This window comes from Meriones unguiculatus, chromosome 5 (genome assembly GCF_030254825.1).
Source record: "Meriones unguiculatus strain TT.TT164.6M chromosome 5, Bangor_MerUng_6.1, whole genome shotgun sequence".
NCBI lineage: Eukaryota > Metazoa > Chordata > Mammalia > Rodentia > Muridae > Meriones > Meriones unguiculatus.
Window position 1 is genome coordinate 16350162 of NC_083353.1, and position 19968 is coordinate 16370129.

The 19968-nt window shown below is 38.2% G+C and overlaps 1 gene segment (V, D, J or C); it reads left to right on the forward strand.

The window, feature by feature from the left end:
* Positions 1–299: 299 nt before the first annotated feature.
* Positions 300–958, forward strand: LOC132654355 (immunoglobulin kappa variable 4-1-like). The segment is given in 2 exon segments: positions 300–361; positions 546–958. Coding segments are annotated over 2 exon segments (468 nt in total).
* The last annotated feature ends 19010 nt before the right edge of the window (positions 959–19968 follow it).

Here is a 19968-nt window from a genome sequence, read left to right on the forward strand (position 1 = left end):
TTACTTAGCATAAAAATTTTTGATTTTTAACAGAAGTCTGTCATGAGTGCATCTTGATATTTGTGGTTTGAGAGCTATAATTGGTCCTTGAAGTTTTATGTTGACTTTTCTCCCAATGATTGCCTTATCCCTGTGATGATATTTTTGGTTTAGATTTAACCTGGATACTCTCACAATGCAATACCCAGGCTATTCACCCTCCTATTTGATATCTACTTTGCATAGTTTCCTACAAGCCAGCCCAGCTGTCCACATTTTATAAACCAGACCTTTGTAGTGAAACTGAAGCATCAGACAGACAGGGGCATGAAGATGGAGTCAGAGGCCCAGGTTTTCCTATTCCTGCTGCTCTGGGTGTCTGGTGAGACATTAAAGAATATTAGTATATCATCAATATAATTCATTTGTAGAGAAACAGCTATTTACTATTGGAATCCAATTGTATTCAGGCAATGCCATTATAAAAGGCATTGTATAACCTAACATTTGTATCAGGAATTTATTTTGTGTATATGTGAATACTCATTGTTTATTTCTGATTGCAGGTGCTGAAGGGAACATTGTGATGACTCAGTCTCCTGAATTCATGTCCACGTCTGTAGGAGACAGGATCACCTTAAGTTGCAAGTCTATTCAGAATGTAGATAAGTATGTAGCTTGGTTTCAAAAGAAATCAGGGCAGCCTCCTAAACTGCTAATCTACGATACATCCACTCGGCACACTGGGGTCCTTGATCGGTTCACAGGCAGTAGATCTGGGACGGATTTTACTTTCACCATCAGCAGTGTGCAGGATGATGACCTGGCAGTTTATTATTGTCAGCAGCATAGCAGCTCTCCTCCCACAGTGCTTCAGCCTCTAACAAAAACTTCATTGAGAGTTTCACCAGCTGCCTGCAGCACACACAGCCCTTGGGCTGCACACTTCCCCCTTCTGCCTGAGATTTTCTATGCATGACTAATTGATCCTGCATTCAGCAGTAAATTAATCCAGAGATAGCCTTCATTCTTTTATAGTTTTGGCAAACATAGGTATATTTATATAAAGAGTGAGAAGCTAAGTTAAGAGATTTAGAAGTTGGGGTGTTGCACCTAGAGGATACAGTACAAGCAAGACACATTAGTGAACTTTACAGTGTCATGCTGGCTTTAGGTATCTCCATGTTAACCTTTAGGCTACAATGAATCTATACAGAAATAGGATAAAATTTAAAATCATTTACAAATATGCAGCACCATGAGTTTATTAGTCTAGATTTAAGAATCCACAGCAATTTAGTATTGAACTGGGCAGTACTCATCTTGCATTCAATTCTTTCAGAGTTGGCCAAAGATTTATAATACCAGCTGCAAGGGTTAAATCCCTTTAACAACAATCAACATTCATTGAATATTATGCTAAGAATATTTATGCTAATTAAACTTTGAAAATATTAGGATATGTTTGCTGGTTTATGGGATTTTGGATTCTCATGGCTATTCAAATATATCTTATGAAAGATGGGGGAGATAGTAAGACCTGGAAAGAACAGGATCTCCACAAGGAGAACAACAGAACAAAAGAATATGCACACAAGAGTCTTTTCTGAGACTGATACTCCAGCCAAGGACCATTTATTGATATAACCTAGAACCCCTACTCAGATGTAGACCATGGTAGCTCAGTATCCAAGTGGGTATCCTAGTAATGGGAACAGGGACTGTCTCTGATATTAACTCAGTGGCTGGTTCTTTCATCACCTCACCCCAAGGGTGGAGAAGCCTTGATAGGCCACAAAGGAGGACAATGCAGCCAGTCCTGATTAGACCTGAAAACCTAAGGTCACAGGGAAGGGGAGGAGGACCTCCCCTATCAACAAATAAATAAATAAACCTGCTACGAACATGGTTGAAAAAAATTTAAAAACTTAACAGGGAGCATGTTAAGAGACAGAAAGACCTCTTCTGCCTCTCAGAAGCCCTCAAGAAAAAACAAAGAGAATATTAGTTCCCTGTTGTTGTCCAAGGTAGTCTTGGCAAGGTCCACTGTGAACATGGAGCCTGAGCATTGAAGGAGTTAAGGATTCAGTCCTTGAGAATTGGGCTTTCTCCCCTGAAGGGCCATGGATATCAGTCCTAGGGCAGCTGTGACTGAGGCATCCTGTGTTTTCTTTGCCAACAGTATCTGATTTAGCTCTCTATTCACCTTGATCCATCACCTCCCTTCAAATAGTATAGAATATGCTACACTTTATAATAAACTTGCTTGACATAATCATCAACTTATGCAAGCATTCCTGTTGTCTTCTTAATTCCTCCTTCTGTTCTTCTTCCACTTGACATCTCACCGTTCCTGTCCCTTACATCTGAAGGTTCATGTTACTGTGAAATGCTTTTTTCTTCCTCAGTCTATTGTTGTTGATAGGTTTTTGGAATATAGTAGTGTTGGCTGAACCTGTGGTCCTTCAGAGTTTGTAGGATATCCTTACAGGACTTTTATTTTGCAGTCTTCACTGAGAAATCAGGTGGTATTTTAATGGTCCTTCTCTATATGTGAGTTTGTCTTGTCCCCATGAATCCTTTAATCACCCTTCCCCCCACTACATGTTGAGTGTTTTGATTGCTATATGTTGTGGAAAACTTCTTTTCTGTTTCAGTCTACTTGGTATTTTGTGTGGGTCTCGTGCAATGCTTGACAGCTACCTTATTGTTTAGATTAGAGAAACATTCTTCTAAGATATTGTTGAATGTATCTTCTGTGCTCTTGACCTGATTGTTTCCTCTATCCATACTATTAATAAGGTTGGTCTTTTGTTAAAGGTTTCTTCCATATTTTGTGTCTGAATATTGTTGTAGACACAGTGGAATCATTGAGATAGCTACTTCATCTGCCTTGTCTTCAAGACCCAAAATTCTTTCTTGCCTGTCTAGTAATCTGGTGTTTTTAAATTTTAAATTTACCTTTTATGATTTATTCACTTTTCATCCCAATTGTAGCACCCTCCCTCAAATCCATCTGGTCTAATCTACCTATCTCTTATCCCTTATTCCTATCCCATATGTTTCAGAAAGGGGGAGCCCTCCTTCCCTACTATCCTGACTCCAGCATATCAAGTCTCATTAGGACTGCCTGCATCTTCTTTCTCTTTGGCCTAGCAATGCACCCTATCAGAGGAAAATAATCAAAGAACAGAGTCGATGTCAGAGACAGCTCTGATCCCCTTACTAGGTAGCTTACATGGAATCTGTGCTACCTGTAGGCTGCTTCAGGTGAGGACGTCTATGTCCTCTTCATGTATGGTCCTTGGTTGTTCATCAGTCTCTGCTGTGCCCTCTGTGCCAGGATTTGTTCTGTTTCTCTTGTTATTGTGTTCTTGTCCATTTTGCTTCCTTCAATTCCCCCTTTGCTATGACTTGGTGAGTTCTGACCAAAGTTTGACTGTGAGTCTTAAAATATGCTTTGAATCCATACTGGGTGGAATCTTTCAGAGGACATTTATAGTAAGTTTTCATCCTCTTTCCTCTTTTCAACCACTTCCAGTATCTATTATATTTGTCCTTCTGGATAAGAATTAAGCATCTTCCAGAGGGTCCTCATTATTTAGCTTCTTTAGGTCTGTGAATTGTTGTATGTATCCTGTATTTTTCCTTCTTTTTTGTGTTTTTTCTTTTTTTCATTTTTATTTATTTTTTTACAATTTATTCATTTAATATATCCATACTGAAGCTCCCTTCCTAAGCTCCTCCCATTCTCACCCTACTTCTCTCTTCTTCCTTAAATCCTTCCCCTAGTCTACTGAAAGAGGCAGTTCTCCTCCTCTGCTATCTGCTCACACTTATCAAGTCTCATCTGCTCACACTTATCAAGTCTCATCAGGACTGCCTTGATCCCCTTCCTTTGTGTCATGACAAGACTGCATCACCAGGGTTAGTGATAAAGATCAGGTAATCTACTTCATCACAAATGCAACACTTGCTACCCTTAGTGAGGAACCCACATGGAGAATTAACTCAAATCTACATCTGAGTAGGGCATCTAGCTCATCTCTATGCAGAGTCCTTTGTTGGTCCCCAGAACTCAAGTTTTTTAGCTTTGTTGGTCTCCTTGTGGAACTCCTGTCTCCTCCATGCCCTTCTCTCCCCTTTCTTCCATAAGACTCCCTGCTCTCTGCCCAAAGTTTGGCTGTGTTTCTCAACATCTGCTTCACTCTCTTATTGGGTGGAGCCTTTCAGAGGACCCTTTATAGTAGGCTCCCATCCTGTTCCCTCTCTTCCACTGCTTCTGGTGTGTATCCTGTTTGTCATTCTGGGTGAGATTTGAGCATCCTCCTTGGGTCATTCTTGATGTTTAGCTTCTTTAGGTCTGTAGATTTTTAGTAAGGCTATATTATACAGCTAGTATCCACTTTTAAGTGAGTGTTTACCATGCATGTATTTCTATTTCTGGGTTACCTCATTCAAACTGATCTTTTCTATTTCTATCAATTTGCCTGGAAATTTTATGATTTCCTTGTTTTTAATGGCTCAGTAGTATTCTATTGCATAAATATGCCAGTATTTCTGTATCCAGTCCTCCGTTTAGAAATATCTAGTTTGTTTCCAGATTCTGGTTATTACAAGTGAAGCTGCTCTGAACATAGTTGAACAAATGTCCTTGTTGTGTAATGGGGCATCTTTTGATTTTATGCCCAGGAGTAATATAGATGGATCTTGAGATAGCACTCTGTGGTTTTCTGAGAAAGTGCCAGATTGATTTCCAAAGTGGTTGTACAAGTTTACCTTCCCACTAGCAAGGGGGCAGAGTTCCCCTTTCTCTACTTCTTCTCCAGCACATGTTGTCAGTTGAGTTTTTGATCTTAGCCATTCTGATAGGTGTCAGATGGAATCTCAGAGATGTTTTACTTTGCATTTCCTTGATGAGTAAGGATGTTCAACATTTCTTTAAGTGTTTCTCCACCATTCTATATTCCTCTGTCAAGAATTCTCTTATTATTTCTCTCCCCAACTTTTTACTTGGATTATTTTGTTTGTTGGTGTCTAATTTCTTGAGTTCTTTATTTATTCTCAATATTAGCCCTTTGCCAGACGTAAGGTTGTTAAAGTTTTATTTCACAATCCGTAGGCTGTCATTTTGTTCCTTTGAGAGTTTCCTTTATTTATTTTTCAGAAATTTTCCATTTCCAGGAGATACCATTTATGAATTATTGATCTTAGAGCCTGAGATGTTAATGTTTTGTTCATGATATCAGTTACAGTGCCAGTGTGTTTGAGGCTCTTCCCCGCTTTTTCTTTCAACAGATTTAGTGTGTCTGGTTGTATTTGGAGGTCTTTGATCCACTAGGGCTTTGTAATTGTGTGTAGGGTGATAGAAATTCTTCTAATTGCATTTTCCTATATGTGGACATCTGGTTAGACAAGCACCATTTTTTGAAGTAGCTATCCTTTTTTCATTGTATGGTTTTCGTATTTTTGTCAAAAATCAGTTGTTCACAGGTGTTTGGGTTTATTTCTGGGTCTTTGATTTGATTCCATGGATCCACCAGTTAATTTCTATGCCAATATGATTTAGTTTTTATTACTGTTGTTTTATAGTACAGTTTGAGATCAGGGATGGAGAAATATCCAGAAGATCTTTTATTGTAGAGGATTGTTTTAGTTATTCTTGTTGGTGTTTTTTCATATGAAATTTCAGAATTTTTTTTTCAAGGTATGGAAAGAATTGTGTTGATAATTTGATGGGAAATTTATTGGTTTTGGTAAGATGACCATTTTTACTATTTAAATCCTGCCCATCCATGAGCATGGGAGATCTTTTCATCTTCTGATACCTTCTTCAATTTCTTTCTTCTGAGACTTGAAATTGTTTTCATTCATGTCGCTCAGTTGCTTGTTTAGAGTTACCCTAAGATACTTTATGTTTTTCTGTGGCTATTGTGACAAGTGTTGTTTCCCTAATTTCTTTCTCAGCCTATTTCTCTTTCATAGACAGGAGGGGTACTGATTTTTATGAGTTAATTTTGTATCAAGCCACTTTGCTGAAGGTGTTTATCAGCTGTCAGAGTTCTCTGGCAGAATATTTGTGGTCCCTCATGTATATTATCATATCATCTGCAAATAGTGATACTTTGACTTCTTTTCCAATTTGAATCACTTTGATCTCCTTTAATTTTTTTTATTGGTCTAGCAGGGACTTCAAGTACTATGTTGAAGAAATATGAAGACAGTGGGCAGCCTTGCCTTCTTTCTGATTTCAGTGCTATTAATTTAAGTTTTTCTTCATTTAGTTGATATTGGCTATAGGCTTGCTATATAATGCCTTAATTTAGATATGTGTCCTGTGTTCCTGATCTCTCCAAGACTTTAAACATGAAGGGGTGATGAATTTTGTTGAATGCTTTTTCAGCACCTAAGGAGATGATCATGTGTGTGTTTTTTTTTTTTATTTCAGTTTGTTTATATGCTGGATTACACTGATGGATATCTGTATATTGAACCTGTATACCCAAGATGAAGCCTATTTATTTATAGAGGATGATATCTTTGATGTGTTCTTGGTTTCACTTTGTGAGTCCTTTTTTGAGCAATTTTGTGTCAATATTCATAAGGGAAAAAGGTCTGAAATTGTCTTTCTTTGTTGGGTCTTTGTGTATCAAGGTGACTGTGGCCTCCTAAAATGAATTTGGTAATGTTCCTTCTGTTTCTATTTTGTGGAATAGTTTGAATAGTATTGGTGTTAGCTCTTCTTTGAAGGTCTGGTAGAATTATGCACTGAAACCATCTGGGTTTTTATCTGTGGTCTCTTAGTACATGCATGATATCTGCCCAGGCCCTTCTGTCTTTCATAGTCTCTGTTGAGAAGTCAGGTGTGACTCTGATAGTTCTGCCTTTTTATGTTAATTGGCATTTTTCCCTTGTCAGTTTTAATAATTTTCTCTGTTCTGTAGATTTAATGTTTTGATTAGTATGTGTTGGGAGGAAATTAATTTCTGCTCTATCTAATTGGTGTTCTATAAGCCTTCTGTATGTTTAAGGACATCTGTTCTTAAGGTTGGGTATTAGTGTAATGTTCTTATGGAATGTATACAATATACACTTGTTCATTTAAATGCTGATTTTTCTACCCATTGTCTGGTTTCAATCTGGATATTGTATTGTGATGCTTATTTTAAGCAGCATCTGTCTGAAGTTTATGTAAACATGCCATCATTTGTTCACTGTACTTGTCAATTAAAAAACCAGTCATTGCTATACAATGAAGAGAATAGGGTGGAACATTCTAGGCTGGAGGGGAGGAGAAGGAAGGACGAGAGTAAGACAGAGGTCAGCAGGACAGGCCTTGGAACCATGTGGAGAGATGAACTGGACCTAAGATATGACTAAAAAGAAGTATAATGGGTAAAATCTGAATGGTAGGAAACTATATGGGCTGAGAGGTTTAAGATGAAGTAATCATTGCTCAGCACTGTGTTTGTTCTGGGTTAATTAAATACACCTTAGTCTTTGTATGGTGATTTGGTTATACAGCTGGTTTAGTAAAAGATAAATCAATAATAAATACTAATAACCCACAACAAATGGTGCCCAACTAATCTAAGTATCCACAGCTTTAAATCTTACTTTAAAATAATTTGGTGGGGGTAATAAGCTCACAGAGGTACAACCCAAATTTAAAATCTCAAAACTCCCAGATCAACTACTGTCCCTTTTTATTCATTTTCATTTATTTTTAATTTTTTTAATATTAGTTATAGTTTATTAACTTTGTATCCCAGCTGTATCCTACTCCCTCATTCCCTCCCAATCCTACCCTCCTTTCCTTATCTCCTCCCCGTCCCTTCCCAAATCCACTGATTGGGGAGTACCTCTTCCCCTTTCATCTGACCCTGGTTTATCAGGGTATCTTCAGTATCTTCAGGACTGGATGCAAAGTCCTCCTCTGTGGCCTAGCAGGGCTGCTCCTCCTTCAGGAAGTGGGAGGGGATAGGTCAAAAAGCCAGCCATTGAGTTCATGTGAGAAATCGTCTCTGTTCCCCTTACTAAGTTACCCACATGGATACTCAGCTACAATGAACTATATCTTAGCAGGGGTTCTAGTTATATCCATACATAGTACTTGGTTGGAGAAACTGTCTCATAAAAGACACCTTTGCCCAATATATTTGGTCCTTGTGGAGCTCCTGTAGGTCACTCTAATTTCCCCCCTTCTTTCATATGATTCTCTGCACTCTGCCGAAGGTTTGGTTATGAGACTCAGTATCTGGTTTGATACACTGCTAGGTAGAGTCTTTCAGAGGCCTTTTATAGTAGGCTCCTCTCCTGTTACTTGTTTTCTCCTATATTTAATGTCCATCCCATTTTTCTTTTCAAGTGAGGATTAATCATCATCTTCTTTAGGTGTATAGATTTCAGTATGTTTATCCTATCTTATGAGTCTTTATCAGTGAGTATATACCATGTATGTCTTTCTCTTTCTGGGATACCTCACTCAGAATAATCTTTCCTAGGTCCCACCATTTGCCTGCAAATTTCATGATTTCCTCAATTTTGATTGTTGAGTAGTTATTCCATTGTGTAAATGTACCACAGTATCTGTATCCATTCCTCAGTTGAGGAATATCTGGGTTGTTGTCCAGATTCTAGCTATTACAAATAATGTGACTACAAACAAAGGTGAGCAAATGAAATTATTGTATACTTGAGCATATTTGCATATATGCCTCAGAGTGATATAGCTGGATCTTGAGGAAGCTTTCCCTAATTATCTGAGAAAGCACCAGATTGATTTGCAAAGTGGTTGTACAAGTTTACATTCCTACCTGCAATGGAGGAGGGTTCCCCTTTCTCTACATCCTCTTCAGCATGCATCATCACTTGAGGTTTTGATCTTAGCTGTTTTGATGGGTTTAAGGTGAAATCTCAGGGTTGTTTTGCATTTCTCTGATGACTAAGGACTTTTCGAATTTCCTTATGTGTTTATAATTCTCTGTTCCTCTACAGAGAATTCTCTTTACGTCTGTACTCCAGTTTTTACTTGGATTATTTGAATTGTTGCTTTTCAACTTTTTCAGTTCTCTGTATGCTCTTAATATTAGCCCTCTGTCAGATATAGGGTTGGTGAAGCTCCCTTCTCAGTCTGTAGGCTGTCGTTTTGTTCTGATGACAGTGCCCTTTGCTTTACAGAAGTTTTTCAGTTTCATGAGGTCCCATTTTTTGATTGTTAATCTTTGAGCCTGTGCTATTGGTGTTCTGTTCAGGAAGTTGTCTCCTGTGCCAATTAGTTCTAGGCTCTTCCCCACTTTGTCTTCTAATTATATAGTGTGTCTGGTTTTATGATGAGGTCTTTGATCCACTTGGACTTTAGTTTTGTGAAGGGTGATAAATATGGATCTATTTGCATTTTTCTACATGTAGACACCCAGTTAGAGTAGCACCTTTTGTTGAAGATACTGTCTTTTTCCATTGTCTGGTTTTGGCTTCTTTGTCAAAAATCAAGTATCTGTAGGTATGTGGGTTTATTTCCTGGTCTTATATTTAATTCCATTCATCCAACATTCTGTTTCTATGACAGTACCATGCAGTTTTTATTACTATTGCTTTGTAGTACAGCTTGAGATGAGAGATGGAGATACCACCAGATGATCTGTTATTGAACAGTATCATTTTGGCAATCCTGTTTTTTATATTTTTATTTTTTCCCTATGAAGTTGAGAATTGTTCTTTCAAGGTCTTTAAGGAATTGTGTTGGTATTTTGGTGGGTATTGCATTGAATCTGTAGATTGCTTTTGGCAGGATGGCCATTTTCACTATGTTAATCCTACCAATGCTGAGCACAAGAGATCCTTCCATCTTCTGATATCTTCAATTTCTTTCTTCAGAGACTTGAAGTTTTTCTTCAAACAAGTCTTTCACTTGCTTGGTTAGAGTCACACCAAGGTACATCATCTTATTAGTGGCTAAAATATGTTTATTTTTGATGCATTGGTAAATTTTAGTATATTGATAAAAATTCAAAGTTACATCCAATACTTTCAAACTGTTATTACTGACTGCTTAGGGAATTAGGTAATGCAAGTTAATTGCTAGTTAATCAACTCATAGTCATGTCAGACACTAGTTTAATTTTTCACAGGGGCATACATCGTAGGTTTAACAGATAGATACGATTTTGTAGACAGTTCAATTTCATAAAAATAGGTAAGTCTTCAAAAACTTCAGAGACCTACAGGATATGGCATTAGGAAATATTTTTATTATTTGATAGATTCTTTGACAATGAGACAGGTCATTTCCTCGCAGCACCAAGCTTACCTAAAAGAAGATGACGAACAGTGAAGGACCTCCATATGGAGATGGCTTAAAATGTAGGAAACGAGCCATCCACGATAAAAGAAAATGCCTCTGTTTCATGGGAAACAGAATTCTACCAAAAAAAAAAAATGGACAAGCTTAAATGCAGGACCAGCTGCCTGCTGAACTCTGCCAAGACAGGTAAGCAAGTCTGAAATAGTTTCTGTTTCACATATATGTCTGTCAAATATTCTGAGCTAGAAGGCTGGAGATGAAGAGAGTTTTGGGTAACTGTTCAGGCAGCAAGCTGTCTTTGTCAATTTTTTAATTTTTTTGGAAGCTGCTAATATGCACTTCCTGTTTACTCCAGTATCTCATTTTTATTATTTTTCAATTATCTGATGGAACCGAAGACCAAATAGTTACAGTTTCACAATTAAGCTTAAGTTGTTTAGAATTTAAGAAAATGTTTTCAAATAGGTGATATCAATAAGAATAAAAGTTAATTTAGGTATAGAACTCTAAACTAGTTAAGATAGGATATATAATAGTTAAGATAGTTAGGATAATCAAATGCTTTCTCCTAAATTTCCAAATGCATGTGAACAAGACATTGCACATGTAAATCTTACCTTATAGTTTTCATCACTTTTATAATTATTATTTTATTGAAAGAAAAGAAGCAATTTATTGGACTTGAAATGGAAAAGTTCGTATAATATTCTTTTGGAACATACACAATTTAACCTGGTTCACTCAAGTGCTGATTTCTCTACCCCACTATCTGGTTTCAATCCTTACACTGCATTGTGATGTTTATTCTAAGCGTCACCTCTAGTAAGTTTGTGTAAACATGCCACCATCTGTTCTCTGTATTTTTAATTAAACAACTAACCAATGCTGTGCAATGGAGAGAATAGTGTGGGGCATCTTTGTCCAGAGGGGAGAAGAAGGAAGCCAGAGGGAGGGGTGGAAAAGGAGAGGTCAGCAGGACAGGACTTGGAACCACAAAGAGAGATGAACCAGACCTAAGTTAGGACTAAAAGCAAGTATAATGGGTGAATTCTGAATGGTAGGAAACTATGCGGGCTTGGAGGTTTAGTATGGAGTAACTATTGCCCAGCACTGTGCTCTAGGTTAATTAAATAAATCCTTATCTTTCTGTGGTGATTTGGATATATGGCAGGTTTAGAAATAACTGATGCTTAACTAAAAGATAAATCAATAATAAATATTAATATTCAACAACTGTGAGTTATACTAAAGAAGATAGACATGCACAGTATATACTCATGTATAAGTGTATATTAGAAATATAATATATTATTAACATACAAAATCTGTACATCTAAAGAATCTAAGCAAGAAGGAGGACCCTGGGTAAGATGATCAATCCTCATTCAGAAAGGTAAACAGGACAGATATCAGAAGAGGGAGAAAACAGGGAACAGGGCAGGAGCCTATCACAAAAGACCTCTGAAAGACTCTACCCAGCAGTGTATCAATGCAGATGGTGAGACTCATAATCAAACTTTGGGCAGAGTGCAGGGAATCTTTTAATAGAAGGGAGAGATAGAAAGATATGGAGGGAATAGGAGCTCCACAAAAAAGCAACAGAACCAAAAAAATCTGGGCAAAAGGGTCTTTTTTGAGAGTGATACCGTAAACAAGGACTATGTATTGAAATAATCTAGAACCCTTGCACAGATGTAGCCCATGGCAGCTCAGTCTCCAAGTGGGTACCCTAGTAATGGAAACATAGTCTGTCTCTAACATGAGCTCAGTGGCTGATTCTTTGATCATCTCCCTCTTATAGGGGCAGCAGCCTTACTAGGATAGAGAAAGACAATGCAGCCAGTCCTGATGAGACCTGATAGGCTACGGTCAGAGGAAAGGGAGGAGAACCTCTGCTATCAGTGGACTGGGGGAAGGGCATAGGAGAAGAAGAGGGAGGGAAGATGGGATTGAGAGGGGTGGAGGGAGGGGACTCTAGCTGGGATACAAAGTGAATAAACTGTAATTAATAAAAATAAATTAATGAATAAGTGAAAAAGAAAAGAAAATATAAAATGTACAATGAACTCTTACTGAAACAAATATATATCCATCTATCTATCTATCTATCTATCTATCTATCTATATACATATCTATATCTATCTATCTATTGAGCCACGGTAACACATTCTGTGATTCTTGTTTTTAAGATAGCTGAGTAAATATCATTGCACATATGCTCCTTCTTTTATTATCTATTTATTTGTTGATAGACATTTCATTGATTTAGTTCATACTATTCTAATAGTGCAGTAATATGTAAGGAAATAGAAACATCTATTTCCTGTTGCTTTATATTTGTTCAAGAACATACCTAGTGCAGTAGTAGATGAATTATATGGTAGTTTCATGTTTCTTAAGCTTTTATGATTTTCTTTTATTAGTTATTCAAATGAAGTGATTTTTATGGTTTTGTTTTGATTTCTATCTCTTTGTCAAAAAATGAGAATTATCATCAAGCCACAAAAGATCATCCAAAAGCACTACTGATCTTCAGAACAACACATGAATTTGATATCCAGGAACTTTCCATGCATTTATTCACATCTATTCATTTAGAAGAGATTGGAGAATGTATATTCTTCTGCTCAATATTGTCAGGCTGAGGATGGTATAGCTGAGGATAGTATAGCTGAAGGCACCATTGAGGATTTGTCTGGATGAAACTGTGTTTTCCATTGGGCATACAACTCATCTGAAACTTGATAGTCTATTTTTATTTCAGACAAGATCAGAAAATTTTCTATGATGTTTCAAAGACATGATGGCAGTAGGACTGTTTAAGTAGTGAGATTTTCATTTTAGGTTAAAGCACTGTGTGAGGAGATTATTTCTCACCATAATAAATGACAACCTCAGCCTACAGTCTGCTGATTTTGAGAGTGATATATGCATGTTTCTTGGCCCATTGCCGTGGAGGCTGTCAAGATCCCTAGGGTCCAGTCTTGAAATGTGTGGATGAGTAGCTGTAGCCCATGCCTGGCTTGTATGCCATAAGTGTGATATCACTGTGAAATGTCCACTGCAACAATAGACATATAGATCTACATGCTTGGTGTAGAAGACAAAAAGTGCATAAATAATAAGTATATTATTTTAAAACATTTTTATTGTGTAATTTTATAACTTTTTAAATTGAAAGAAAATCAGCATGTTAATGACATTGGTGTGCTTGCTTATTTTTATAAAATAATTTCACCTTGTCTCATATTTGATTTTGTACTGTGTAACACAACTTCAACATATATCAGAGTAGATAGGCATTGTGAATATATAGTAAACAATGCTGAAATTCCTACATCACCTAAACGTACTGCAGAAAATGGGAGAAATATGCTTAGGTGCATTTCAGGAAAATTTGGAAATGCTGATGTTTCTCCATGCACTTTTCCCATGTGCATATGCCCACATTTGGAAGGCTCAGAACCACTGTTCTAGGATCTGCTCATATTTTTTTACTCCTACTGTGTGACCATCTTCATCAGAGCCCAGCTCCTTCATGTCAGCTCTCTCTCAAGAGATAGGTCTAAATCCACAGGCACATCTGCATTTGAACTAAACACACTTGGGCAGCAGCAGTGTCCCACAGCTCCCCACATGTACCCATTCATCTCAATTCTTGCCTCTAACCTTTCCAGGAATCCATAGCATCAACAACCCTAGGAACTGAGTACAAAGCCTCATTTTGAGAACCTGAACTAAGTGTTCCAGAGGAGTTAAAGCAAGGTTGCAGCTGAACTTTTATCTCACACTTGCAAGGGAGACTCAGGCAACAATACGCAAATCTTCAGGTGGGTGAGATGAGAGAGCTAGACAAAGGGAGGAAGCCCATGGGGTGAGGCAAGTTGTACAACAATCATTCTTTTTATTTCTTTTTTTAATCATTCATTTTTTTGATGGAAGAAAAATTAACATAAAATCACTGTTGCATGAAGCAGTCTGGAGAAGCCCATGGTGAAGGTATGAGATCTTTGGAAAATACAGGGTATACACAAAAGTTCCATTATAACAGTGGCAAAAGATCAAAGATATGTAGGTTGTGTGTGTGTGTGTGTCTACAAGTACTCAAAGGCCATGGCTCTACCTCATTCTGTAATAACAAGAAGCATTTCTTTTCAGCAACAGGAGCTGATCATCAATTTGCTGATGGCAACCAATGGCCAGAGTTGCCTGGGAGTTCCCATGGAGACCCTCTGGCCAACAACTCATTTAGATGTAACCTATTCTTGGCAATGGTGCTTTTACTTAGAAAAGAAAGATATCAGGTGAGTTTTTGTCTCTGTTCTTATTTTGATTCCAGTAAGATTTTTTTCATATATGTATATATGATGAGAACTGTCTGCTGAAATAGGTTTCTATATGACCCCATCAAATGGCTCTTAGTACTAGTTAAATCTTCCTTTGTTCTCTGTCTTACCTTCATCTTTCCTTACCACATAATCCCATTGAATATGGAGGAATTGTACTGGTTCCTCACTAGAGCCTTATACTCTTCTGACACTTTTTCATTGTAGTGAAAATTACTCTGCATTCTATCAGAGGAGAAAAGTAACCACCAACTTACCTATAACCCTCTGATATAGATTGATTTGGGGTCTAAACAATTTTATTCTAACTACATTAAACGGCCACTTCATAATATGGAACACATCCAGACACTTCTCAGGCGGCCAAAAACCTGAGACTAGATAGCCCATGGATGTAGGAGTAAACCAGAATGTATACTTTTGCTAAAGGAACAGAGCAATGAAATGACTCCTTATGACATTATTTTATACCCATAGATCATATTCTTGCTTATCCATCACCAGAGAAGCTTCTTCCTGCAGTTAATGGGAACTAATATAGAGACTTACAAGTAGACAAAGTAGAACGAGTAAGAGACCTTGGAGAATACTATCCTAAATGGAGTATCTTCTTTAATACCCTTCACAGAGGGCTCAGAGATCTCTGCAAAAGAGGATTTAGACAGATTTGGAGAGCACAGGAGATGGATGACATCAAGGAAACAGTGTCTTCCAGACACAGCTGGACCAGTGCACATATGAACTCACAGAGACTGTGGGAGCATACACAGGTCTAGTACAGTTCTAAGCTAGATGGGGTCCCAGTGGTGAGAAGGGAAAATGGACATGGGCTCCCATCTCTAAAAGAGAGAAAGAAACAATCTTGAGTGGTTGTGTCTCTGCATAGATCTGTCTGCACTAAAACTTGCTTTGTACCTAATGTTTGCCTAAAACTCACAGTCCACCTTCTTCTGTCTCCCCAACTCTGGGAGTACACATATGAATCACCATTCCTTGTCATGCTACATTATTTATTTTCCATTTCTTGTACTTTGTATGTAATACTGGGTTTATAATCTACTTATATATTTTTTTCACAATTCACTAATATGAAATAATCAAGGTCTTTTAGTTCTGTGATTGTTATTCATTTTTATTCATGCTCAAACATCTTTTGATGGCAATATTCTCTGATGTTGTGGTCTATTGGTCTTTATAAAATTATTGCTTGAGTGGGTGTCCTAGTAAGGGGAACAGGGACTGTCTCTGGTATGAACTCATTGGCTGGTTCTTTGATCACTTCACCGTGAGGGGGCAGCAGCCTTTCATGATCATGGCTCATCACGCCTGGTCCTTTAAAGTTCATGCACCTGTATTTGTATAACATGAAGAAAATAAAAAGGAGCTGGGGATAGTATCATGTAATCCAGCAGTTAAGGAAAAGGGGAGGTAAATTGCAGTCTAGAGGTGACATGGCAACAAAGAGCGATGTACAGGTCAGGATATGCAGTGAGACTTTGTACTCTTCCATCTGAGAAGACAGAAAACGTTAAAGATTACAAGAAGAGAATCTATCACACTGTGGAAGATATTATAGAGAAAGGTATGAGTTTTGAAAAAGGAGGAAAAGACAGCTAGTCAGTCTAAGACTGTAGATGAGCATCTGGGATAGAAACAGAAAGAGATCAGAGATAAGCAGAAGAATCGGCTGCAGGAGGCTTGCTTGGGTGGTCCAATAAAGAAGAACTTGTGAAATATCACACAAATAGAAGTGGAAATGTAATATTAGCTTATGTCTGCAAGATCACCACCAACATTCAGTGTTCAAAGCTTTGGTTATTAGGAGGGAGTGAGGATAGTTTTCTGCAAATTTTAAATAATTGTTTGCTCAGTGTATTGAACATAAAAATGCCTTAAAATTGTATCATGGAGGCATTTATTAAGTAAGAGAAATGAAAAATTATAAGGCATACATAGTGATACAATCTCTGTCTCACAGCTTAATGCTCATTGCAAACAAGACTTCTACCTTAAGATAGTAAAGATGTAAGAGATAGTTCAGACCCCAAAGGGAAAGCAGCCTTACCAGGCCACAGAGGAAAACAATGCAGTCAGTCCTGATGACACCTGACAGGCTAGGATCAGATGAAAGGGGAAGAGGACCAATCCTATCAATGGACTGGGGGAGGGGCATGGGAGAAGAAGAGGAAGGGAGAGTAGAACTGGAAAGGAATGATGGAGGAGGCTACAGCAGGGATACAAAATGAATAAATTGTAATTAATAAAAATAATTAATTAATTACAAAAAGGAGAATGTTCAGAGACTGAGCCTCAGTGAGCCCCAGGAGGTTTCTCTTTAGCCCTGGAGCAATGTGAGAGGAAAATTCCCTACTATGCTGACAGTAATATGTTGTAGCAGCATCAGTCTGCACAGGATGGATGGTTAGGCTGAAGTCTGTCCAAGGTTCAATGCCACTGAACCTGGCAGGGACCCCAGATGCTAGGTTGGATGCTGTATACATGAAGAAGTTAGGGGGATGTCCGGGTTTCTGTTGATAGCACTGCACAGAACTGCAGTTAAATGAATTGACACTTTCATTGGCACTGCAGCGAAAGTGTATCTCTGCCCTAGAGAAAGAAAGCAAAGAATCTGGAGACTGGGTCAGCACAATGTCACCAGTGGAACCTAGAATGTTAAACACACTTTAATGTCACATATGTACTGTAAGCATCCCAGTATAGAACATTTCTATTTGAAATATAGGACAGCAGCCATGAGCTGCACTCTGAGAAGCTATTGAAAACAAATATAAAAAATAAAAAATAAAAAATGTGGCACAATTAAATGCTATTTTCAACATTATATTTTTATTGAATCTCTGGCATTTTCATATCATGTTCCCCATCACACTTATTTCCCAGTCCTTCCAGTCTCCAAACATTGTGACCTACTTTGCCCAAACTTGAAAATTAAAATAAAAAAAGAAAGTAGTATAAAGTTCAATCTATGTTTTCTATACATTCATTGGAGCATGGACAAACTCTCAGTGACCTGCTTCTCTTTAAGTTCTCTTTTTTATTAAAAAAATAACTTTATTTTTATATTTATTTATTACAATTTATTTGCTTTGTAACCCCTCTGCAGCTCCTCCCTCATCTCCTCCCTGTTCCAGTCACCCTCCCTCTTCTCCCCCTATGTCCTTTCCCTAATCCCCTGATAGGAGTACCTCCTTAACTTCTATCTGACTCTAGCTTATCAGGTCTCCTCTGGGCTGGCTGCATCATTTTCCTCTGTGGCCTAGCAAGGTTGCACTCCCCCAGAGGGAGGTGATCAAAGAGCCAACCGCTGAGTTCATATCAGAGAGAGCCCTGTACCCCTTACAAGGGACCCACTTGGAAACTGAGAAGCCAATGGGTTTAGGTCTTCTTCATGATGGTTCTTAGTTGGAGTATTGGTCTCTGCAGGCCCACATGAGCCCAGGTATTTGGCACTATATTCTCCTTGTGGAGATCATGTCCACTCCAGTTCTGTTTATCTTCCTCTTCTCCATAAGGATTCTGGCAATCTGCCCAAAGTTTGGCTATGAGTCTCAGTATGTCATTTGATACACTGGTGGGTAGAATCTTCCATAGAGGACCTTTAAGTTCTCTTTTAAAGATAAATGAATTGCTGCTTTCTTGCACACCCAACCAGAAACCATGAATTGTGAAGAGCTAACTTCAGTATACTTATCACACGTTTTTAAAGTTCTGCCATTTTTTGAAGAGAAGCAGAGGAGGAATTGTTGGGGGGGGGTGGTAGAAGGAAGTTTGCAGAACATAGAAGGGACAGATGGAGGAGAAACTCTGGCCTGTATGTAAATAACAACAACAACAACAAAGCACACAAACAAAAATGAATGAGTTCACTTCAATGGCTTCCTGTTTTGGCTACTACTTTTTTGAGCAGTTGGGGTTTAAATGGGTGTAGAGGTTGTCACGACAGCCTTTCATGTGCCTCTTTCTTACCTAGGTCTGCAATCATCCATTTCAGTACTAACACAGGTTTTCTTGAACCTTTTTTGTTTTTTAGAATTATCAAAAATTGTTTTTACATTTCTTAAATACATTGTTTTTACTAATTACAGTTTATTCACTTTGTATCCTAGCTGTATTCCCACGTCTCATAACCTTCCAATCTCACTCTCCCTCCCTCATCTCTTCCCATGCCCCTACCCAAGTCCACTGATAGGGGAGCTCTTCCTCCCCTTAGTCCTTCTGATCCTAGTCTATCAGGTCTCATAAGGACTGGCTGCATTGTCTTCCTCTGTGGCCTGGTAAGACTACCTCTCCCTCAAGGCTACCTCTCCCTCACCTCAGCGGGAGGTGATCAAAGAGCCAGCAAGTGAGTTCATCTTAGAGACAGTCACTGTTCCATTAGTAGGGAACTCACTTGGAGACTGAGCTGCCATGGGCTACATCTGTTTAGGGGTCTAGGTTATCTCCATGAATGGTCCTTGGTTGGAGTATGAGTCTCAGAAAACACTCCTGGGCCCAGATTTTCAGTTCTGTTACTCTACTTGTGGAGTTCCAATCCCCTATAATTCCCCATCTTTCATAAGATTTCCTGCACTCTGCCCAAAGGTTGGCCATTAGTCTCAGCATCTGCTTTGATACCTTACTGGGGAGAGTCTTTCAGAGGTCTTCTGTGGCAGGCTCCTGCCCTGTGCCCTGTTTTCTCCCTCTTCTGATGTCTGCCTTTCTGAGTGAGGATTAATGATTTTACCTAGTGTCTTCCTTTTTGTTTAGCTTCTTTAGGTATACAAAGATTGTAGTATGTTTATCTTATATGTCTAATACCCACTTATAAGTGAGTATATACCATGTGTGTCTTTCTGCTTCTGGGGTACCTTAACAGGATGATCTTTCAAGTTCCCACCACTTGCCTGCAAATTTCATGAGTTCCTTGTTTTTAATAGCTGAGTAGTATTCCATTGTATAAATGTACCACAATTTGTGTATCCATTCCTCAATTGAGGGAAATGTCAGTTGTTTCCAGGTTCTGGCTAATTTGAATAAAGCTGCTACGAATATAGTTGAGCAAATGTCCTTGCTGTATTCTTGAGAATATTTTGGATATATGCCTAGCACTGGTATAGCTGGATCTTGAGGAAGCATTATTCCTAATTTTCTGAGAATGTGCCAGATTCATTTCCAAAGTGGTTGTACAGGTTTACATTTCTACCAGCAATGGAGAAGGATCTACTTTCTCCACATCCTCTCCAGCATGTGTTTTCACTTGAGTTATTGTTCTTAGCAGTTCTGATGGTATAAGGGTCATTTTGATTTTCATTTCCCTGATGAATAAGGATGTTGAGCTT